Consider the following 24,886-nt stretch of genomic DNA (forward strand, 5'->3'; position numbering starts at 1 on the left):
TGTCTCTTTTTACAGCATTTGACTTTAAAGTCTGCTTTGTCTGATATAAGTATAGCTACTCCAGCTCACTTTTAGTTTCTGTCTGTGTGGAATATCTTTTCCACCCCTTCATGTTCAGTCTATGTGTGTCTTTACAGGTGATGTGAGTTTCTTGAAGCCAGCATATAGTTGGGTTATTTTAAAATTCATCCAGGCAGTCTTTATCTTTTAAATGAGGAATATAATCTGATTCAAGGTTATTATGGATAAGTGAGGGCTTACTCCTGTCATTTTATTGATTTATTGATTGCCATGTTGTTATTTTGTATATCCTCTGTTTCTTACTTCCTCTCTTACTGCTTTTTTTTTTTTGCAGTTGGCTGGTTTCCTGTAGTGATAAGCTTTTATTACTTTTTTTCCCCTTTGTTTTTGGCTTTGCCAGTGAGTTTTATAGTTTTTCATGTTTTCATGATTGTGGTTATTTTCTTTTCACTTCTAGATGTAAAACTCCCCTGAGCATTTCTTGTAAGATCAGAATAGTTATGATGAATTCTCTTAACTTTTGCTTGTCTGTGAAAGATTTTACTTTTTCATTTCTGAAGGATAGCTTTGCTTGGTATAATATTATAGTCTGGCAAGTTTTGTTTTGTTTTCAGTACTTCGAATATATCATCCAATTCTCTCCTGGCTTGTAAGGTTTCTGCTGAGAAATCCGCAGTCTAATGGGGATTCCATTATATGTGACTTGATGCTTTTCCTTTGCTGTTTTTAAAATTATTCCTTTGCCTTTAACTTTTGACAATTTGACTATAATGTGACTTGGAGAGAATCTATTTGGAGTGAATCTATTTGGAGTTCTTTGAGCTTCCTGGATCTGAGTGCCTATCTGTTCAACAGGAATTGGGATGTTTCCAGGTATTATTCCATAAAATATATTTCATACACCTTTTCCATTCTCTTCTCCTTCTGGAACACTCATAATGTGAATATTTGTCACTTAATGGTGTCCCATAAATCCTGTAGTCTTTCTTCATTCTTTTTTTGTCTGCCTATGTTATTTCAAAAGACTTGTCTTCAAGTTCAGAAGTTTATTATTCTGCTTGGTCTTGTCCATTGTTGAAGTTTTCAATTATATTGTTTAATTTCATTCACTGAATTCTTCCATTCCAGAATTTCCACTTGATCCTTTTTAATTATATCTACCTTTTTGTTGAATTTCATGTACATATCAGAAATTGCTCCTTGATTTTGTTGAATTGTCTATTTGTATTCTCTTATATCTCACTGAATTTCCTTAAGATTATTATTTTGAATTCTTTTACTGGAATTTTGTGTGTTTCCTTATAATTGGGGTCTGTTACTAGAGAATTATTATGTTCCTTTGGAGGTGTCATGTTTCCTTGCCTGTTTTGTGTTTGATGTGTCCCTGCATTGATTTATACATATCTGGTGAAACAGTCACCTCTTCTAATTTTATGGAGTAGGTTTCATATGGAAAAACTTATTCATATAGATGGGTTTTGGGGTGTTGGTTTGATGGGGTGCATTGGCTTTGATTCTAAGTGGACACAGTAGTGTAGTCTCTATGTAGTGTCTTCAACTATAATCCATGCTAGTGATGTTTGTCTCAGTGGCCTGGGCTGAGAGAGTTTATGGCAGTGGTGGTGCATCTTTGCTAGAGGTGGGCTCATTGGTTTGTTTCTTAGGTCAGGGGCATATGTGTGCACACAGTGGGTGAGCCAACTTGTGGTCTGGCTTTCTGGAGTTGGGACCGTGGGATTATTACTCTGGCTGGGGGCACAGACACACAATTGCTTGGCTGACCTGGGATCATGCCTGCCAGGGGCATCATATGGGGCTATTTCTCAGGCCTGGGACAGGGGCACAAGGCCTCTTGGCCAGCCTGGAAGGTATCTTCCTGCAGCAGCCCACAGGGCTATTTTTCTGGCCTGAGATGGGGGCACATGGTTTCTCGGCTGGCCTGGGGATGTATCAGCTGCTTAGTGCCTCAGGGACCTCTCCCACTTGGGGTAGGGCATGCAGTGGTTTGGCTGGCTTAAGAGTGGGTTCACCCTGGGCAGGACTGCAAGGCCGTTTGTCCCACTGGAAATGTGGGCGGTGAAGGGTGGGTTTCTTTTTTGGGCTCATCCTGAGTCACAGCTAACTCTGGGCCTGGAATCTACACAGCTGGGGTTGTGACATTCAGACACTCATGTGGGCTTGGTGGAATGAATATGGAGCGCTGGTGCTGTAGACGTACAGTTGCGACTGATCTCCAGAGCATAACACACTCCGGAGTGTGGCTCTGGTCTCAGAATGGTGCTGTCCTGCAGTAGCTTGGCTCACAGTGGGTGGGTATGGGGGGGTGAGAGCTTGGCTCACAGTGTGGGGGGTAAGCACCTTGTGCTACTAATCTGGAACAATGCAGTTCAGTGAAATCCTAGCAGCTCTCCAAACTGGGCTCAGGGCTTTGTGAGGACTGTGGGAGTCTTGTATGTAAGGACTGTAGGTGTTTGCAGTGGCAATAGGGACTGTTAGGGATCTTCTGCTTACCTTTTTCCTGCAATGGAAAGTCCCTCCTGTCTCTGGGCTGATCTGATCCAGGCAGGGGAGATGGGGTGCAGATGCACGGTGCCTCTACACTGCCCTCCTGGGCTTCTAGCCGTCACAGGTACTTCTCCATTCCTCTGCTGCATGACAGCATTCTCTTTTCAACACTCCAGTTAAAGCTTAGTTATTTATTTGTTGCCATGATTCTTTCTTGGTGGGGGTCTGGGAGAGCACCAGACATCTCTAGTCAGCCATCTTGCTGATATCACTCCCAGAAACATATACTTTTGAGTCTGAATTGTTGGTAAGGGCAATAGGTGGTTATTAGACCTTCTAGCTTTGCCTTACTACCATGAGTCAAATATAGCACACTGTCTGTTCTTATAAATAAAGTTTTGTTGGCACACAACCATGCTCATTTGTTTAGGTATTATCTATGGCTCCCTTTGTGTTCCAGCAGCAGAGCTGAGTAATTGCAACAGAGACCCCACAGCCCACAAAGCCTTCATATTTACTTTCTGGCTCTTCATAGAAAAAGTGTGCTTGACTCCTTCTCTGGGGAATTCTATTTGGAACCTCTACATCATATCAGACATCTTAAGATGTATTCATACCTTACATTAAAAATGAACACATTGCCATACAAATTTTGAAAGGTTTTAAATAAATTTGCTTTTGACTATGGGTAACTTATTTAGCTTACTACTGGCTACAAAATGTCAGCAGTTTTGCTTATTTGTGAATTCCTGCATTATGAGATGCTCTCTGACAAATTGTTTTCAATAGTAATAAAATATTCATGCAATACTCATGAACAACAAATTTAACAGTTAATGAGGTAACAAAATGTCATGTTTTATAGATATTTAGTTAGACATTTATGAATTTTTAGTTTGCTGTCTTCTTTGTGTATTTTGAAGCCGATATCCTTATCTGTACACACACACACACACACACACACACACACACATATATATATATCCTGACTATTTTCATAGGCCTTTTGGTCTTGGAATTATAGTGTCCAGTGAAGAAAATGATCATGTTGGCATCTTTATGAAGTACCCCTGGCATAGGATACTTCAGCCTTTCCCTTTACATGCAAGTCTATATTATATATTATCACCTTCCCCAACTGATGTCTGCAGGAGACATTCCTGGATGTCTGCTGGTCCTCCTCCCAAGTTCATTCTCAAGTCTACCTACATGCTTAAAGAAAGCATCCATTAGAAACATCAGCACCAGGAGGTTTTGGTGAAAATTCTTAGCTTGTAATGGAATTCACATATACTCATGAATTAAACTAATTCTTGCTAACGGCAATGAATAAGGCAATAAACAGAAATAGTAAATATTTTCAGAGAAAATGTGATTTTATTATGAACATTAGCCTCCAAATTACCCAGCAGTCCAAAGATAGCGGCAGTCTGAGAAGTTAAATATTTATTTTGCATTTCATCAATTTTGGTTTTTATGTGCAATAACAATCTGATTGGTTTTGTGGAGCTTTTCATCTAAGATGTTCGTTGTGCTTACTTTTATGATTTACTAAACACAGCAGATACCTCAGTTGTTAAAACTTTCCTTTTCCCAAGTGAAACACTGACCGAGGAGACCTCATTGTATGTTTCTGTGAAGTAGGCATAGCAACGGTCCCCTCAAAGATGACCTGTGGCAGCCGTCAAGGATATCAAGACAGTGCCCAATAGAGGGCGTTTCTAAGATGGTTTCCTCTCATCAGAGAGTTTTTCTGTGTGGCAGAGACTGCAACCCTTGTCTAGTCATTGTCTTCTCTGAAATGTGTGTGTCAAAGGCCAAATAAATCTGCTATGAAGAAGGAGAAGGATAAAGAATTCTGGAGCCATGAAAACAGTCCTTTCACTGTTCCCAACACAAGCATTCTACTGCTGAAATTTTATGCAAGTATGAGGCTGCAGAGACTGCTGATTGCCCTAAAACGTGTTACCTCTTCTTCCCCAGTAAAAGAACCCTGATTCTTGCTGTGCACTTGCCAGGCAGAATGGCAGCAACATTTCCCATCCTCCACTTCAGCTAGGCATGGCTATGTGACTAAATTCTGGCCAATGGGAGGCAACTTCCAGGAAGTGTCCTTGAAGAGGGTGGAGATGTGTCTGTTTCCTCTCCCTCTTCTTCTACTGGCTGGAATTAGAATGTGATGGCTGGAGGTGGGGCGGCCATTCTGGTCACTGCCGTCAGAGCTGATACACAGTGTAGTGCAGGATAGAAGAGGCAGAGGTGCCTGTGCACCAGGGAGCCCCACTCCACTCCTGAACCACCTTCCTCTAGACTCAAAGTGAGGAAGAATTAAATGTGTCTTGTTTAAGCCATTGCTCTTTTGGATTTTCTGTCATTCATGGCCAGGTCTAATCTTAACTGATACAAAATAGAGACCAAGAGAAGTGAGCTACAAGTAGCAGAACCAAAGCACGTGGCCTTGGCTTAATGGATGTGTTCAGGTGGCAGGGGCTCAAATATTGTGAGCTAGAGAGCCAGTGACCCTTGTTATACAGAAACAAAGCATTTGATAAAAACCACTGCCCATTGTTTTTTGAAAAGCAGCCCATGTCCTGAATAAGGACTGAGGCAGGAAATGGCAGGAGAAATTTATAATGTTAAAAAAAAAAAAGCATTAGCTGCTTATCACTGCTTTTAGCAATGTTCTACAAGAGAGAGCTGGACTTTGGCTACTGCTGGCCAGTACCTGAGCAAGAATGAAAGGAAACACAGTGTGCTAATGGAGGCACTCTACCTGTAGTCTGCAATTTAAGTTGACTGAGAGCTTGGTAATTTGGAGCCTTGCAGGGTTGAAAAAACAACTGCTGTGTTTCACAAACTATATCAGTCGTAGAAATGGTTTCTGCAAAGCAGCCTGCTTAGCAGAAAATAAAACTAGTGCCCCATCCTGCCAATTTGGAACCTTGTGTCAAAAGTCATTTGAAGGGTTTTGTCTTCCCAGCCAAGCCCTTCCTTCCCATGGCTCCAGGTGGGTACCATTATGCTGACAGAGAGAGAGAGAGAGAGAGAGAGAGAGAATATCAGCAGAGCATGGAGGCCCATAAGGAAAAACCAGAAGTTTCAGCATTAAAAACGTGTCTTCACAGAAGAGCTCACTGGAAACAAGTAGATCTGAAGTCTTTATGTTTTTGAAAAACTGTTTTACCAAAGAAACCAGCAGTTTGGTCTGTCTGCAAAAGCTTGTGATTGTTTAACCCCAAAGTGATTCCTCTGGGGGGTTGGAACAACCAACCTTCAAAGCAAGAAGCAAACTGTGAACGCTGTGTAGCCTCAGGAAGGGCATACCCTCTGCCCCCCACACTGGGTACAGCAGGGGAGATAATAGTAGGGAAGAGCCTCTGAGAACACAAGGCCATGGCCATGGCGGGTGATGCTACAGAAGGAGACTCCACTCTTCCTGCCCACTGGGATTTGCTCACGTGTGTGGATGATGATGGCTGTGTTTATCAGCCTCCAACTACCAAGTGGTAGTTTTAGTCACAGCTCTTCTGTTCTTACTCATCTCCCTTATGTTGGATGTATTGAGAACAAGTAACTTATTACTTAGTTTGTAGTTTGTCAAACCGTTAAAATCCTCATTCATATCTCAGAGAAAGGACTGTGCTTTACCCTGGGTTGCCAGATCTAGAGTCAGATGCAGTGATTGGATGGAATTTTGCAGATGTATCTCTTGGGAGCAAGAGATGAGCATGTTCTGTGTATGGGAAGAAAGGCTCACACAGGTCTGTGGGTGGCCAAAGGAGTGGACTGTAGCAGAAACTACTATCTCCCCACCCACTCCCATGATCTCTTCTTTCCTTATTCCTAAGAAATAAAACCCTGAATTTAGCCAGGGCTATGGCTTTCCCAAATGTACAATGCATTTCTCAGACTTCCTTGACCTAGCTGTGACCAGGTGACTAAGTTCTGGCCAATGGGATTCATGTAGTGGCAGCAGAGGTGGTCGTGCAAGTTCTGAAGGGTCCTGCAGAAAGCAGGTGTGCCCTCCTCTGCCTCTCCTCCCTCTTCCTGCAGGCTGGCTGCCGACCTGAAGGGGGACTATCTGCAGAGCTTGGGAAGGGAGGCGTCCTCAGTGGAATCCTGTGTTGGAAGGAGCCTGAGTCCCTCACACTGGCAGGCCAAAAAGGCCTGGATCCCCAAACTTTTACAAAAGAGAAATAAATGTAAGTCAGCATTTGTGGGGGCACTGTGTTCTGTCATTCATCGTCGAACTTAATACTAAGTAGCCCCAGTAATGTGGCCTAAAAAACAAACCAATAAATAGAAAACCACTGATGCATAAACGTGTGCTATGCTTTAGAGTGATTGCCTCGATGAGTTAAATGCACTCAGTGAACAGATTTTTCCCATTATGTTTAAACAAGTATTTGTACAATGAGAGAGTTTCCTCCTTACACCGTGCTACACTATTGCTTAACAGATTCCTAAAATTCTCTTCCAAAATGCCTGTCACTGCCCCATGGCATATCCTTTTAAATATCCCTTTCCACTGACCTCACAATGTCACAGTGTCCTTTTGAGCTTGGATTTGATTTTTGGAAACTGCCAGAAGTCCTCCAGGGTCTTCGGGGTAAGCAGGTGGGTGATCAGCCTCAGCGACACCCTTCTGGGCTGGGAGCAGGTGTGGTGAAGGGCAGATGAACTCATTACCTGAGTCACAAGGCCATTCATTCCCACATGGGCCTGTAGAGGGTTTGAGCCCTTGGGCATACCTGTTTTAAATGTTTTTAAAAACTTTTAAGTTTTAAAAAGTTTTTTAAAACTTCCTCTCTCAGCCCAACTGAGAGGAGTATTAAGCAGTGCGGTAAGCGTGTACCTAGATCGCCAACTCTGGGCTGGCACTGCCAGTTTCCCCAGCACCTAGACTGCCAAGCACTGACTACAGCTAATACTATCCTTTATCAAAACACCCTTAAACCAAGAGTCTGAAAATACAGTAAAGGTGATTAGGAGCTGCTTGCCCCTGATCAAAATGAACCCGGCGTAGTGTTGAATGCTTTCAATCTACCGAAATGGACCTTATGTGCTGGACACTATTTCATTTATGTGGAATCTGTGGTGTTAGCTTTCTCAGAGCCCAGAGCCAGGCAACCAGGCCTCACTGGGACGCATGGCCTGAAAAAGGCTTCATTCTGACTTAGAATCTAGTAGGAGGTGAAGTCCCACAAAGTGACTGTTGCCTTAATCCGCTCTGGGAAGTCTGTGTTTGCTCTGGGGTTCATTGTTTGTTTCCCTATGGGGGGCAGAATGGTGAAGACATCCTCCCAAGATTCCTGAGGCCTTTCAACTCATACTCTAATCTGGCATTACTGTGAAGGAATTTGCAGAGGGGATTAAGGTGAATAACCAGCTGATTGTAAAATAAGGCATTGATCTTGCATCTTGTGTGTGGGCCCAGTGCAATTCTATGAGCCCACAAGAGTGGAGACAGCTCTCTGGCTGGAGTTAGAGAGAGAGAGAGAGAGAGAGAGAGGGAGAAGAGGAGGCAGAAGGGAGGTGAGGCAGAAGGGACTTCACAGAGACCGGAAGCAAGAAAAGCACTCACCCTGCCATTAGTGGCTTTGAAGGGGGCCACAAGCCAAGGAATGTGGATGGCCTCCAGGATCTGAGCATCCCCTCACCCCACTGGTGATTGCCAGCAAGGACACAAGAACCTCAGTCCCACAAACAAGGACCTGCATTTGGTCAAGAACCTGAGAGCGCTTGGGCATGCATTCTCCCCCAGAGCCTGTAGGAAGGAGTGCAGCCTGGCTGATGCCTTGACTTTGGCTCTGTGAAACTCAGGGCAGAGAACAAGCTGAACTGCGCTGTGCCCACACTTCTGACCTACAGACCCTGTAGGGTAAATTTATGCTGCTTTTAAGCAGGGAATTTTCTGGTAATCTGTATGACATCAAACCTTAGCATGAATGTAAACTTCCACAGGGAAGCTTTGTCAAGGCATCTCCAGTGCCTGGAACAGTGTCTGGAACAGCATAGGTGCTCATTAAGTGCTCACTGAGTGAATGAGTGATATGGCGACTATTGGTATGCGGCTCCTGCAAGAAGGCTGGAGAAGACACGAGGGGCCACAGCAGCAAATGGAGCCAGGACAGTGTGTATGTGTGTGTGTTGAGGGGCATGCGGAGGATAGGGGCAGTAGGTGGTCACTTAGCTCTCTGGGGACAGGGTTATGGTCTTGGGCAGAGGAGAAGTAGTGCTGATGTGATTACAAGACTCTGATTATGTCCCCTCAGCCAGTAGGGGCCTCAAGGTCACTGCTTGTATACGGCTCAGGTGAAAAAGAAGGACAGTGGTGGGAGGGTGAGAGTCATAGGGTCACATTTTAATCTGTTGTTTTTTTCCCTCGATATAGAAAAGTTGAAAGAATTGTACAATGAAGTCATGTATACCTATCATCTAGATTCTGTAGTTAACATTTCCTATATTTGCTTTAACACACATCAATGCGTCTTTCCATCCCTCTTTTTTCTTTTCTTCCTCTTCCTCCTCCTCTTCCTCTTTATCCTCTTTCTTCTTCTTTCATCCTATTCTTTGATGTGTTTCAAAGTAAGTTGCAGACATCAGTATACTTTACCCCTAAATACTTTGCCTAGGTAGTGTTGAGTTTGATACTTTTAAAGGTAAAATTTACAAATGAAATGCATAGGTCTTAACTTCACCATTCCATGAGTTTTGACAAATGCACTCAACTGTGTAACCCACATCCCAGAGAGGTACAGACTATTGCTGGCCGACAGCAGGATCTGCAGTGATGAAAACGGTCGGTGCTGCCCAGCACAGCAGCCACCATGGGTGGTCCCTGAGTACTGGAAATGTGTCTACCAAGATGGAAGACCTGAATTTTTGATTTTATTTAATTTTAAATAATTTTTGTTTATATTCTATGTGGGTGACCTGCTACCTTTTAAAATTGAAATTTTGGTTGGAATAATGATAGATTCACATGCATTTGTAACAGATAATACAAAGAGGTCTCATACCCTTCACTCGGTTTTCTCTCAGGGTAACATCTGACCAGACAACTGGACAGTATCACAACCAGGACACTGATATTGACATGCTCCACCTACCTTACTCATGCTTCTTGGTTTCACCTGTGCTCTTCTGTGTGTGCATTAAGTTCTGCACTGTTTTGCCACCTGGGTAGGTCTGTGTAATCATCACCACTGACTGATGCTGAACAAGGTGCTGAGCAGGGCAGCACCCCCAGGGCCTCCAGGCTGCTCCAGTGTAACCACACCTGTTCTCCTCTTCCCACTCACTCTTACAACCACTGGTGACCATCAGCTTTAAACATTTTTAAAATGTTTTCACTTACGTAATGTGATATAAATGGGATTATACAGTATGTAATCCTTTGAGATTGGGTTCTTTTGATCTTCCACATTTTTAAAAGCCTGTCTTCCCCACTGGGACTGCAGGCTCCTTGAGGGAAGGAACTGGTTGTGGCTGAATCCCCAGGGCCTGACATGTAGTAGGCACTCTATGTTTATTGATTTAGCGAGAGGCAATCCAAATAAAAAAGCATTTACGTGCTGTGATGCAGAGGGGGCAGTGGAGGGAGAGAAAAGCTTGCAGAAGGAGATGATTCAAAACGCTGAGCAGGGAGTTCATAGGCAGGAGACATTCAGAGGGACACAGCATGGGCAACAGCTGCGAGGCAGGGCTGATCAGGAGGCTGCAGCCTGGCCTGTGAGGATAGCGTGTCTTAGGCTGACATGGCAAGTGAGGTTGTGGAGACATCTGAACCCTGGTACACTGCTGATCGGAATGTAAAATGGTACTGCTGCTGTGACAAATAATATGGTTATTCCTTAAAGAATTAAAAATGGAACTACCGTAGGATTCAGCAATCCCATTTCTGAGGATATATTCAAAGAATAGAAATCCAGATCTCAAACAGGTATCTGCACTCTCACGTTCGCTGCAGCGTTATTCACGGTCCCCACGGTGTGGAAAAAACCTCAATGTCCACAGATAAATGAACAAGTAAAGAGACGTGATATAGACACACAAGGGGATGCTATTCAGCCTTCCAAAAAGGGGAAATCCTACTACTTGCAACAACATGGATAGGTCTGGAAGACATTCTATTAAGTGAAATAAGTGGGACACAGAGGGACGAGGATTGGAAGGTTTCACTGATGTGAGTGATCAAAAAGAGTCAGATGAAAATGCAGAAGATAGAATGGTAGTTTCCAGGAGATGGGGGTGGGCAGGAGATGGGGATCTGTTTGTCAACGGGTATAAAGTTACAGTTACATGAGAGGAATCAGTCCTAGAGGTCTGCTGCACAACGTGGCACCTATAGTCAACAACGTAGCACCTATAGTCAACAACGTGGCACCTATAGTCAACAACATAGCACCTATAGTCAACAACGTAGCACCTATAGTCAACAACGTAGCACCTATAGTCAACAACGTGGCACCTATAGTCAACAACGTAGCACCTATAGTCAACAATGCACTTCAACATTTTACTTTAAGTGCTAGGATACATGTGCAGAAGGTGCAGGTTTGTTACATAGGTATACATGTGCCATGGTGGTTTGCTGTACCTATCAACCCGTCATCTAGGTTTTAAGCCCTGCATGCATTAGGTATTTGTCCTAATGCCCTCCTTCCCCTTGCCTCCCACCCCGCAACAGGCCCCAGTGTGTGATGTTCCCCTCCCTGCGTCCATGTGTTCTCATTGCTCAACTCCCAGTTATGAGTGAGAACATGTGGTGTTTGGTTTTCTGTTCCTGCGTTAGTTTGCTGAGAATGATGGTTTCCAGCTTCATCCATGTCCCCGCAAAGGACATGAACTCATTCTTTTTTATGGCTGCATTGTATTCCACGGTGTATATGTGCACATTTAAACATTTCTTAAGAGGGTAGGTCTCATGTCATGTGTCCTTACCACCAAAAATAAATAAATGAATAAATGAATAAATAAATAAATAATATATAAAAGCAAAGGAACACATGGTCACTGAGAGACAAGAGATTCAGTCTTCACTGAGGTTGAAAAACAAGGAAGGGAAAAAGAAAGTGAACTGGGGATCCCTTCTGCCACCTTCCCCCACAACCCCTGGTTTTATTGAGGTATAACTGATATGTTAATATAAAAAAAGACATATATTGAATATCTACAATCTGATATGATAGTATACCATCACCAGAATCAAGTTTTGTGGAGCTCTGCTACCTTTTTGCTGGGTGACTTCCCCAGTCTGGGCCTGTGTCTATTTGAAAAATTGAGGATTCATTTTGACTGGAGGGTTTTCCACCTGAGTTCTCCAGAGCCTCAGCATTCCAGGACATCAGGGTGATTTGAAGTCAATCACAGCAGAGAAACTTTGGTCTGTTGGTGTTTTAAGTATCTGGGGGTTTTTTTTGTTTGCTTTTTTTTGTTTTGTTTTGTTTTGTTTTTTTCAGTATCCCTTCAACTTCTTCTAGGAAAACATCTGGACTTCCTTTGGGTAGTTCCCCATCTCTTCATCCTCTGTTTCTGTAAGTTCCAGAGGCAGATCCTGGAAGATTTTAACTAGTTAATGTAGCCCACCCCCTTGGCCACCACTATTAGTTCAGAGATGTGCATTTTACCCAAACTGAGCCAGTGAGAGTGGGGCCCAGGGTCTTTCCAACTCTTTGGATGGACTTTGAAGCTGAGAGGCTGTAAGTGCAGGGGCAGTTGCAGCCACCTTGAGAACATGAGGGGAAGAGGCAGAGTGGTTGGGGGCCACCAGATGTGGGCAGCATGGAAGTGAGCTGAGAGGGAGTGGAGTGGGTTCTAATGACATTGCTTAAGTCCTGCACCTAGTTAAGAAGCCATGACTCCCCTTGGACAATTACCTGCACCAGTGAATTCACTTTTGTGCTTGATTCAAGTTTTTGGAAACCAGCCCAGAGTGAAAACATTTCCTTCAAAAGTTTTTGTTTTTCAAAGTGAAAGCAAGTTTATTAAGAAAGTAAAGGAATAAAAGAATGGCTACTCTAGACAGAGCAGCCTCGAGGGCTGCTGGTTGCACATTTTTATGGTTATTTCTTGATGATATGCTAAACAAGGGGTGGGTTATTCATGCCTCCCCTTTTTAGGCCATGTAGGATAACTTCCTGATGTTGCCATGGCATTTGTAAACTGTCATGGTGCTGGTGGGAATGTAGCAGTGGGGATGAACTGGAAGTCCAGCTTTCCAGGAGAACCTTCTCATGAGCACCTCTCACCTGCTTTGTGTAGTCTAAAGAGAGAAATCGCTTCAGCCTCAGCAGGGGCTGCATCATCCCCCAGGGAAGAGCCACAGCTGGGCGAGGATTGCCACAAGACATTTACAAGGAGATGATGCCACGGAGACTAACGCAGACTGGTAAACGGAAACACGGGGCTTTGGCTCGAACACCCTCTTTCAAGAAAGTTGTTTATGACCACAAGGAAGGTTTGAGTCTCTATATTTTTGCATGTACTAGATTTCTCCTTTTAAAAAAGATTCAGTTATGAATTCAGGCATTCAAGTTAATCCTTGAGAATTAAATCAATTGAATTAATTATTTGTAAAAACATCCTCAGTTTCTTCAGATGAAAGGAGTATGATCTTCACAGAATTCTGCTTGTAATTCCCAGAGCAGTTGATGTATTTTGTTGTATTTTGCTGATTGGCTTTGTGTGATATGCAAACTTCTTTATAGAGAGGCTGGGAGAGAGTTGGGGGGCCAAAGGTGAGAGGGCTGTGTTCTTCCCACGCTGGCTCACAGCCTCTTGGGAGTTTATCATGGAGCTGGGTGGCGGCCACTGTCTTCACTTTCCCAGTTTCTGGTTTTGTTTTTTAAAGTTTTCATCCTCCCACTTTGGAAGCCTATGGACTTCATCTGTCTTGCGATTTGTAAGTCAAGACCCCAACAGGCAGCTGTCTGCTTCTATTAGCTTTCATGACACAGGTGACACTGCATGGAAGGCCTGCCTCTTTCTTTAAATCAGTTATTAATATGAAATGACACCAAGTTGTTTCTCAAGAGCCAAACAGCCTAAGAATAGTAAAGAAAAATCATAATCTCACAGTATTATAATTCAATAACTATCATTATTAAAATGGTGGCATAAAGCCCAAGCTTTGCAATGTGTGGGGGAAGTTGAGTGAGAAATTCACCCTGAAATTCATCTGTATATCAGTCGGAGAAATTAATGCTGGCAGCTGAAACAGGTAAATCCACCAAGGCTTTTAACCCAATGAAGGTTTATTTATCATCAGGCAAAGTCCAGTAAGTGCACAATTTGGGCCTGTAGGTTGGCTTTGGCAGGGGAAAAGATGAAGAAAGCACAGTGGCTATTAAATTCTATTGGCCAGAACTAGTCCTGTGACCATGATCTATTTGCCAGGAAGACGAGGAGGTGAGAATGAACGCATAGATACTGAATGCATGTGGTTCCTCTAGCAATGTAAGGTGGATTTCTACTGTTGTTAGTCAGAAATGAAACTCAAAACTCATTTAGATGATGGAATTACGAAGAACTTGAATGTGGGCCTAACATAAATCATGCTGCTATAAAGACACATGCACACGTATGTTTATTGCGGCATTATTCACAATAGCAAAGACTTGGAACCAACCCAAATGTCCAACAATGATAGACTGGATTAAGAAAATGTGGCACATATACACCATGGAATACTATGCAGCCATAAAAAAGGATGAGTTCATGTCCTTTGTAGGGACATGGATGAAATTGGAAATCATCATTCTCAGTAAACTATCGCAAGAACAAAAAACCAAACACCGCATGTTCTCACTCATAGGTGGGAATTGAACAATGAGATCACATGGACACAGGAAGGGGAATATCACACTCTGGGGACTGTTGTGGGGTGGGGGGAGGGGGGAGGGACAGCATTGGGAGATATACCTAATGCTAGATGACGAGTTAGTGGGTGCAGCGCACCAGCATGGCACATGTATACATATGTAACTAACCTGCACAATGTGCACATGTACCCTAAAACTTAAAGTATAATAATAAAAAAAAAAAGAATCACATTTCCAATCCTGGTGTCTCATAGAGGATCAAAAAACAGTGTATGAAAGACACATGATGTGGGCATTTAGAGCATTTGGCTTTGGTTTGGGAGGAAGCCAGGGCTTAACACCAGCTCTATTATTCACCTTGTGTGAGCTTGATTAAGTGTATTCAACACTTTGAGTCCTTATTGCTTTGTCTGTAAAATGGGGAAAATAGTAACACCCCTCTTACAGGTTTTTTGAGAAGTCATTGCTATTACTCTTACCACCATCACTGCCCCGGGAACTTGTCTTTGTAATAAGATTTTTGGTGGATCTGAAGCTGTGGGTTATTGTTTAACCTCCTTCGTGTACACAGGCTGCCTTCCTTCATGCATACATGCACGTGGCAAATACTTATCAAATGCTTAGTGAATGCTAAGCCTGTGTTACCATTTTGCCTACGTTATTTAATTCTCACTTTCTGTTATCACCCCATTTTGCAGATGAGGAGAACAAGGCTGGGAGAAAGCAAAGGAGCCACTTGTTTAAGGTTATGCAGCTGAGAAATGAACAAGGTGGGGTTCGAGTCCAGAGTGCGCATTCCCCATCACCCCTTAACAAAAAGGCATGTTTCCCAGGAGACTACAGAGGAGAATCGGCAGGTGGTCACAACTGCAGGGCTGTCTCAGGCTGAGCAGAGAGTACGGTGGAGGGGCATGGGCCTGCTGTTGGCGGTGAGGGCCTTGGAAATGGCTTCCTGGAGGAGATGGCAATTATCCAGGTAGACAAGATGTGTGTGTGTGTGTGTGTGTGTGATCATGAAGAAGAAATAATGTGCAAAGCCCTGGTCATAAATAACTTTTCCTCTGCAAACTGTGGATGGCAGTTCACCATGTTTCTCACCACTGGCCTGGTCACTGCTTATCCAATATGCACGTAAGAATTACTTTTTCTCTTTTTTCCCTTCTATAAATTCTCATAGAACTTCCTTTAATGCATTAAAAAAGCAACTAGCATGTTCAACCCATGATATCATATATCCTATGTTTTAGGATGCAACTAAAGTGAATATATAGGTGAAGAGGGTGAATCAGTGCAGCTGGCAGCACAGGGAAAACCAGGAACTGTCAATATAGCAAAGGTGGGAAGCCCAGGGAGCTGAAGCTTCAGGAACCCTGGGACAGAGAGTGTCTCCCTGCATTCCAGCTTAGAAGTGCTGCTCTTCAAGACAGAGTGTCACCAGCTCCATTTGTCCATAAAGCCACATTGTTCGAAGGGAAGGCAATGTCCCTCTGCCACTGCTCACCATGAAAAGACAGTGCTGTGTCAGGAACTGTGGGGCCAGAGCTTTGTGCTCTGGGGGAAGGGTCATGAGGCAAAAGGTCACAAGGGTAGCCAGGAAAGTTCTAAATTAGCCTTGGGAACAGGCCAGGCCCAGAGCAGAGACCCAGAGTTCAGGAATGTTCCCTGGCCCTGCCCTTGAAGTCTCTGCTCATAGCCTCAGAGCCGTGGCTACCATGGAGGGTGGCTAAAAATACCTTGGTCAGGGGCCTAGAGATTGCACTTAGGAGACTGCTTTCCAGAGGCAGCCCGGGGAGAGCCGACAGCAGTGTGGGCGCCAGGGCCCCCACCAGCTACAAAGGTCAGCCCGCCCCCAGCTGCCTTCACATGGGCGTTTCTGCCAGTTCTCCTTTAGTGTTCAGGCTCAAATGAAAGGCCACTTTCAGCAAGTTTTCCTGACATTGTCGGAGACTGGAGCCAAGGCCCTGTCTGTTTTACTTTCTGAAAGAGCCAGTCTGAGAGATGGATGGGTTGGCGACTGAACACCACAAACAACAGCAGTGGGCTTTAACCTGATGGTGGAGGCTCCGGCACAGGTGGGGAAGGCCAGTGGCTCAGAAGGCCTGACAAGGACAGGACCAAAGCTCCAACAGCTCAGAGCTGGACTCCTTCCCATCCCAGATCTGAGCTCTTTGGTTCTCCTTCACAGAGGTGATTATGGTTCACAGTATCTTCTAAATAGAAATGCATATCATTTAAAATTTTTAATACCAATGTGTAAACTGAACCACACTTTAATTTATTCACCTAACAATCCACCTAAGAGATCCTGCCCTGTCAACATAGGTATAGTTATTGCACTTTTTAGAGTTTTTATGTCATTGTTTGTATGACTGTGTTATAACTTAAGCAGTTTTCTGCTGAGAATATTCAGGCTATTTCTGGCTTTTTGCTACAACAAACAGTTCTGCTGAGAACATTCTAATTCACACTTTTTCTATGCATGCATGAACATATTGTTAGGATACAGTCCTAGCAGTGAAATTCCTAGAGGAATGGGAACATACGTTTACAATGTTAATACCTATTGACAAATTGTTTTCCAACATTCCCACCAGCAGTGTGTATTATCAGTTTTTAAATATTTACCAGCCTAAGTAAAACAACTTAAAAAGGGTCTGTAATTTTAGTCTTAACCTCCATAACTTTCATTATAAATGAAGCTGGAACATATGAAATTATGTTTATGAGCCACTTATTTTCCTGTGAACTGCCTGTTTTTGTCATTTACCCATTTTTTTTTTCTGATGGATTGGTGGTCCTTTTTATTTATTTGTAGGAATGCTTTGTATGTGGTATGGTTTGGCTGTGTGTCCTCATTCAAATCTCATCTCGAATTGTGATCCCACGTGTTGAGGGAGGGAGGTGATTGGATCACGGGGGGCGGTTCCCCCATGCTGTTCTTAATGATAGTGAGTGAGTTCTCACGAGACCTGGTGGTTTTATTTGGGGCTCTTCCCCGCTTCACTTTCTCTTCTCTCTCTCCTGCCACCTTGTGAAGAAGAGCATGTTTGCTTCCCCTTTCGCCATGATTGTAAGTTTCCTGAGGCCTCCCCAGCCCTACAGGCTGTGAATCAATTAAACCTCTTTTGTTTATAAATTACCCAGTCTCAGGGAAGTTCTCGAAAGCAGTGTGAAAACAGGCTAATACAGTATGTGAGGATATTAGCTCTGTTTGTTATATATGTTACTTTTTTTTCAGTTTGTCCTTTGGTTTTTTAGATCTTTTTCCATGCGAAAACTAAAAAAAAAAAAAAAAAAAAAAAAAAAAAAGATGAAGTCAAATGTATCACTCTTCTTTATGGCTTTAAGAGGACACTGATTTCTGAATGGTGAGAAAAGGAGGTGACAAGAAACTTCTGCACCTTCCTGCACCAAACCAGACTTGACCCTGGAACACAGCAATCTGACCTGGCTGCGTGTTTCATGTGTGGTGGGTTGATGGCCCATCTCTCATCCTGGTCACTGTCACCTCTGTTTCCTACCTGCTTAGCCTTTAAGCTGCGAAGTCATGCTGGACACGCATCACCTCCCCAAACTCTGTCTTGTCCCCATTGCCACCCTTCCCCCAGCCTCTGGACAAATCTCCCTGCTTCAGTGTCTCTCATCTGTTGGGTACAAACATCCCCAGAAGATCCCCCGCCACACATTCCCTGGATCAGAACCCATCAGTGGTTCCCTAGTGCCTGGGAATTTCCATTCAATGGCCTCCGAACCATGAGCCTGCCTTTTCTGCCTGAAGCCCAAAACCCCAGCTACAGGTCTTTACCCCAGAGACCATCTTGGGCCTCCCTCCAGGCTTTTGCTTACTCTGTGCCCTCATCCTGGAGTCCTGTCCCCACCCCTATCTACAGAAACTCCACCAGCCCTCCTGGCTGCCCCGATGGTCCTCGCACAGGGAGTCTTGTCTACCTCCCGAGGTCACGTGTGGGCTCTGGTCCTCTTGCCATCATGGCAGAGATTTTGCTGTATCTCCCCCTGGCTGCTGGTGCTCTGCTTACCTCCTCCAGAGTTGTTAACAAAGAGCTGAGGATGCTGAGCTGCCCAGGGACTTGGCTGCAGGTGGCATAGGGAGCAGCAAGGGCTGGCCAGCCCATGAGCTACACGCCCGAGTCAGCTGCCTCCTCTGGGTAATGAAGTGGAAACATTGCTCTCCACCTGCCACCTCCAGGGGCTTTCTTGCTCTCTCAAGTGATTCTAACCACTGGTCATTCTTAGTTACCAACCACAGCTCCAACACTGGGCACCAGGGATGCTGAAGGGAGCAAAAACAATGAGCCTCCGAAGAGGTGAGATGGAAATTAATCTAATAACTACACACACAAAAAATGCAATCATAACTACATTCAGTGCTACACAAAAGGTTTGTGAATCAGGAGAGTGTATCTCCAGGGGTCTGACGTAGTCTGGGGGTTGGGGAAGCCCCGCAAATGCCCGAGCTGCCTGTGAGTATGAACAGCGAACTGGAGGGGGCAGTGTCCCAGTGGAGGGACAGCAGGAGGGAGCCTGGTGCACCCGTGACTCACACGGCTGGGGAGAGGGCTGAGGAAGCTCCAGCATTCCTGCTTCCCCTGATCTTGCCCTTCAGAGGGTTTGAGGCTGAACCAGTCCCTCTTTGAGGGAAGAAAGGGAAGATGTGTCCCCTGCCTGACAATTGACAAACAGAGCACATTCCTTTCTTGGTTCCAATGTCATTTGCTTGAGAACAAATGGACCAAGGAGAGGTGGCAGAGCAGGGATCCTCCAGCAGTGAGTGGTGCTGGCCCTGGCTGGTGTTTCAGGATAGGGTCCTGGTGAAAGGTGACAGAGGTACAGCCATTGAACCACAGGCTCCTCTCCCGATGGTGATCCTCAACAGGGAGGCTGCTCCCAGGTGGGGTGCCAGCTGCAAGGGAGCCTGAGAGCATAGGCGAACCCTGGAAACAGAACATCTGGGGATTCTTCTGTGCCTTGACTTTCTGTATTCTTAACATCTCGATGGCAGAGAAATCTGAGATCAAGGCTAAATATTAGCCTCTGCTTCAGATTCACAGAAATATAAAGAAACTGTCATAGAAAGACAGTTGAAATAATGCACATTTCAGCTTCCGACGAAATAGCCAGCAATGGAGGATCTGTGTTTGTTTGCAAAGTTTACTCACCCAATAAATCATTCCTTTGCAGAGATGCCATTAACTAATAATTCAAGGTTGGTAACCTCCAATCAACTGTGATTAAAGAACTTTCACTGAATGGCAGAGAGAGAACACGTTTTTCTGAATGCTAGCAGCAGTCGGCTTGCACCATCCATCTTTTCTTTGATAAACTGCTCTGGACTAATAATTCCAGATGGAAAGATTTTAAATCAAGTACGGAGGTTGGCAGGATCAGGGAAAACTCTGAATAACTGTAAAGACTATTTTATTGCAGACTCTTTTCAGATGGGAGACAGTCACCTAGGTTCTCAAGAGTGGATGGTGTTTCCAGGACGGGTATTTCCTCCTCACCTCTTATTCATACTCTGTGGGCACTCCACCCCCATCGCATGAGAGTTTAACTGTGAAGTGTGGATTTCACACGTTGCATTCCTGTCATCATTGCCCCCAGGACGGAAGGCCAGATTCTGCACTTGACACCCTCAAGCCTATCTCTTCCACACTCTGCCTGGAATTTTGTGTCCCAATCATACTGAGGTTTTCCTGGCGCTTTCCTTCTCAGCCTTCAGGTGCCAGCAGGGATGGTCACTGGGCTGGATTTCTCCTCTGATCCCTGCAGTGCCTCACAGAACCACTGGAAAACACACTGCCTCCTGGCTTGTCTGCCCCTCCTCTAGGCTGTAGGCGAGCTCATGGGGGCCAGTGATGTGTCTTATCTTCTTCTGTAGCCTCCATACTCAACACAGTGCTGGTGAGAGGTGAAACCTTCATCAATGTATGTTGCACTAAAGGGTGAACGAACACACTCCTTGCTGTTTTATGCTAACAAAGGGTGGTTGCAGGACAGAAGTAGGTCATGAGGGGTGGAACCTAACCTACCAGGCACCAAAGTCTCTGGGGAGTGTGTTAAAATGCAGATGCTGGGGTCCCACCTCCAGAGGCTCATTCAGCAGGTCTGGGCTGAGGCCTTGGGAATCTGTTTTTCTGGGGGTTTTTTTGTTTGTTTTTTGTTTTTTGTTTTTTGAGATGGATTCTCGCTCTGTTGCCCAGGCTGGAGTACAGTGGTGTGATCAGCTCACTGCAACCTCCACCTCCCGGGTTCAAGCAATTCTCCTGCCTTGTCCTCCTGGGTAGCTGGGATTACAGGTGCCCGCCACCACACCTGGCTAATTTTTGTACTTTTTTAGTAGAGACGGGGTTTCACCATGTTGGCCAGGCTGGTCTCGAACCCCTGACCTCAAGTGATCCACCCGCCTCAGCTTCCCAAAGTGCTGGGATTACAGGTGTGAGCCACCGCACCTGGCTGGAATCTACATTTTTAACAGTCTTCACAGGTGACTGGAGTTCCTGCTGAAATTTGAGAACCTCTGCTCTTAACCTTTCTTCTTTGCCTCTAAAAGCCATGCCTGTGACCTTGAGCCTTGTCTTACCTTTCTAACTCTCTTGTGTTGAGGGCAATGGTGACAAGAGCCTCTGGACTTTGAACGCTTACAAATAAACAGTGGGAGGCATGTGGGAAGCCCTAGAAGGTCTGGATGGCCAAGGGAGCCTAATTTCAGATGGACTATTGTGAAAATTGCATATTCATTCATTCAGTCAGCATGCATTTATTGAGCATCTACTATGTGTATCAGGAAGGACCAGGAGCTAGAGAAAAAGGTAAATAGGGATGACAGAGTCCACAGAAACCCACAATCTGGCAGGCTCTGGGTTGTATAACTCAATGAGAAAGTGAAGAAGGTGAAGGCCTTACTTCACCACAGGCGGCAGGTGGGTGCGGGGAGAGAGTACCCCATCGCCAAGGTCTTTGTCTGAACTCACTCCCTGCCCAGGGCAGGCAAGAATCTCCTTTCCAGAAGTAAGGCTGTGCTGACCAAAGTTGGCTGAGCTGTTCTGTAACAGCTGCAAAGCCCATGGTGTGAGGGGCTTTCTGTTTCATTGCAGCTTCATTGTGGGGATCTATGGGGAAATTTATTATGAGGTTTAGCAGACATTGCTCAGGCCACCCCAGACTTGCCTCTCAGTTTGGGCAATCTATTCAACCAAACTGCCGGGCAAACAATTGCACATTATAATTAGGAGAGACCTTAGGGGAGGTCTTCTATGAGGGGTTCATGAACCTTTGAACACTTTGCTACTCAACGTGTGGTCACTGGACCAGCAGCACCAGCATTCTCCGGGAACCTGTTACAAATGCAGAATCTGAGCCCCCACCCCCGGCCCGCTGCACCAGAATCTGCAATTCAAAAAGAGACCACGATCCCCAGGTGATACATGTGTACATTAAGGTTTGAGACCCACTGGTCTATTGAATCCATTGGGCAAAATGTTTTGCATTGTCTATGAGGGATCCCGGAGTTCTCATGTGATTTTCACATTGACCTGTGACTACAAAATTTAATTGCTGCTTTGGAGATTTGTGAAGTCCAGGGCAGTGTTGATAAAAGGTTTTGCTTCCCTGATCAATCCCTGTGAGTTATTTGGAGCTAGAGATTTCTTCTAGGGTTATACATTATGCAAGTATGGAAGACGGTGAAGAAGTCTATGGAAGGCTGTTGTCTCCAAACCTGGTGGTTGGCCTGAACTCACCATAGATCAGCAGGGCTGAGAGTCCGGGAGACAGGAAGTAGGGGAGAATAAGGAAAACCTGGAATGCACAAGGGACAAGAAGAACCCAGATCTGTCACAGGTGACCTGCAGAAGGAAGCTACCAGGAGGCTGCTCTGCTCGCGCACCTGGCCCAGGACTCATTGGAGCTGGAAGAGCTGCAGGCCTGGCCCGTAATCAGCAACACCGAGCAGGTGCTTCAACATCGCCCAGCCCTTCTGAGCCTACTGGATGTGGCTTCACTTCTGCCTTCCAGTTCACTATAGGTTTCTTTTGTGGCCAACCTTGGCCTGGAAACATACAGCAGAAAGAATCCTGGGAAACACAGTTCCAGCTTAGATATTGTTGCTGCAGTACAAGTTCTCAAACTCAACCTTCTCCTGGGCTAGGTGAGTACTGTAACGAGCGGCGGGGCTGGGTGAGGTTGTGAGCATCTGGAGAGTTAATTGCTTTACCTAACTGTCTGCCAGAATAAATATAGACCTGGGGATGCCAGATCTTTGAATTTTTTAGGATAAACTAGAATTTGGGGATATTATGTCAAATTCCCTTTTAAAAATGGTAGAAACCAATTTGATTTTTGAAAATTATTAACCAAGAAAAATGGTTCTGATGAAGGGGTGGCCTGCCCCTCACACCTGTGGGTGTTTCTCGTCGGGTGAGATGAGAGACTGAGAAAAGAAAGAGAGAAAGAGACAAAGAGACAAAGTATAGAGAAAGAAAACTGGGCCCAGGAGACCAGCGCTCAGCATACGGAGGACCCGCGCCGGCACCAGTCTCTGAGTTCCCTCAGTATTTATTGATCATTATCTCTACCATCTCGGAGAGGGGGATGTGGCAGGACAATAGGGTAATAGTGGGGAGAGGGTCAGCAGGAAAACATGTGAACAAATGTCTCTGTATCATAAACAAGGTTAGAAAATGTGCTGTGCTTTGATGTGCACATACATAAACATATCTGGTGCATTAAAGAGCTGTATTGCCGCCAGCATGTCTCACCTCCAGCCTTAAGGCAGTTTTCTCCTATCTCAGTAGATGGAACATACCATCGGGTTTTACACCAAGACATTCCATTGCCCAGGGACGAGCAGAAGACAGATGCCTTCCTCTTATCTCAACTGCAAAGAGGCCTTCTTTCCTCTTTTACTAATCCTCCTCAGCACAAACCCTTTACAGGTGTCGGGCTGGGGGATGGTGAGGTCTTTCCCTTCCCACGAGGCCATATTTCAGACTATCACATGGGGAGAAACCTTGGACAATACCTGGCTTTCCTAGGCAGAGGTCCCTGCAGCCTTCCGCAGTGTTTTGTGTCCCTGAGTACTTGAGATTAGGGAGTGGTGATGACTTTTAACAAGCATGCTGCCTTCAAGCATCGGCTTAACAAAGCACATCCGGCATAGCCCTAAATCCTAAACCTTGAGTCACAGCACATGTTTCTGCAAGCACAGGATTGGGGGTAAGGTTACAGATTAACAGCATCTCAAGGCAGAAGAATTTTTCTTAGTACAGAACAAAATGGAGTCTGTTATGTCTGCTTCTACATAGACACAGTAACAGTCTGCTCTCTCTTTCTTTTCCCCACATCTGTAAACTAGACTTTTATCATTTTTATTATGCCCATTTCCCTCATTTTATGGCTGTATAAATTGAGGCTCAGAGAGGGCAAGTGGTTTTCCAAACATAGAACAGCCAGTGTAATGGCTGGACTGGATTCAGAGCCACATCCCCTCCAAGAACCCTTTGCACAACCTCCATCTTTCTACTGAGGAGTTTCACTAGGCCTGGCCCCCAGCCTGGAGGGTAGAGAAGATTTATTTAGCTCTCTCACAGACAATGCGAAACATTTGCCCAATTAATTTCTTAATTGCTCCCCTTAAGGTAGTGCTTCTCGAACGTCAATATGCAGAGAAATCACCTGACAGTCTTATAAAAATGCCAGATTGAACTCAGCAGTTCTGGATGAGGCCTGGGATTGAGAACGTCTTGCATGGTCCCAGGAGGTGAGGAACACTGTCTTCAGGAGCTAACAGTCCCGCTGGGTCAGGGAGCTTCCACGAGATGACTAGAGCTGCACATTAGGATTACCTGGAGAGATTTAAAACTATCCCATTGCTGGGCTGCGCCAGAGACCACTGACATCAGAACACAGATGGGTGAAGCCCAAGCCTCAGGATGTTTAAAGTCCCTCAAGTGATTCCAGAGTGCAGCTAGGGTTGAGAAGCACTGAATTAGGGAAAGTTGGTATGAATTTTTTGGTGCTGGAGGGAAGTTCAGGGGTGGGAGGGAGGCAGGGAGGGCTTTCTAGAAGAGCAGCTTCTAGAGTTTCCCAAGGGAAGGCCCTAGAACGGCACTGTCTGGGACAGGAGCTATGATCCCCCAGTTGTTATGGGTCGTCTGAAACTGCATTGAGCAAAATACACACTTGATTTGGAAAATTTGGTATAAATAAAATAAGGAAAATATTTTATTAATCACTTTGATATTGACTCTATGTTGAAATGGTAAAAGTTTGAATGTGTTGGGATAAAGTATATCTTAAAAATTGGTTTCATGGTTTCCTTTTGATTTTTAAAAAAGTGGCTATTAGAAACCTAACAATTACATATGTGGCTTACATTTTATTTCTCTTGATGATCTAAAATCTTCATCATTAATAACTCCTTGATGATGCTTATATATTCAAAAGTCTAAACACCACTGAGGTAGTTTGGAGCTATTGACATAACTTATTCTCTGTGGTCCCTGGACCGGCAGTAT

The 24,886-nt window shown here is 44.7% G+C and overlaps 1 protein-coding gene and 1 long non-coding RNA gene across 12 annotated transcripts in view; both read left to right on the forward strand.

The window, feature by feature from the left end:
• Window positions 1-20,321, forward strand: part of CDH26 (cadherin 26) — a 93,107-nt gene extending 72,786 nt beyond the window's left edge. For 3 of the 11 annotated variants that reach the window (XR_010154143.1, XR_010154144.1, XR_010154146.1), the window contains 3 exons: window positions 12,793-12,988; window positions 15,050-15,327; window positions 19,551-20,321. Coding sequence is in view for 7 of the 11 variants with exons in the window: in XM_063802693.1 (XP_063658763.1) it covers window positions 12,793-12,988; window positions 15,050-15,240 (387 nt within the window). In the remaining 4 variants the exon portion in view is untranslated. Of the gene's footprint in view, window positions 1-6,579; window positions 6,827-11,990; window positions 12,083-12,792; window positions 12,989-15,049; window positions 15,338-19,550 lie in introns of those variants that run through there. The other 8 variants (XM_063802696.1, XM_063802701.1, XM_063802694.1 and 5 more) reach the window with 7 other exon arrangements.
• A 1,269-nt stretch (window positions 20,322-21,590) lies between these two features.
• LOC134809152 (uncharacterized) lies at window positions 21,591-24,600 on the forward strand. Its single transcript, XR_010154149.1, has 2 exons — window positions 21,591-22,518; window positions 24,008-24,600. It is a non-coding gene; the product is annotated as an uncharacterized LOC134809152 (long non-coding RNA).
• Window positions 24,601-24,886: the final 286 nt, after the last annotated feature.

Source organism: Pan troglodytes, chromosome 21, assembly GCF_028858775.2.
Source record: "Pan troglodytes isolate AG18354 chromosome 21, NHGRI_mPanTro3-v2.0_pri, whole genome shotgun sequence".
Classification (NCBI taxonomy): Eukaryota; Metazoa; Chordata; class Mammalia; order Primates; family Hominidae; genus Pan; species Pan troglodytes.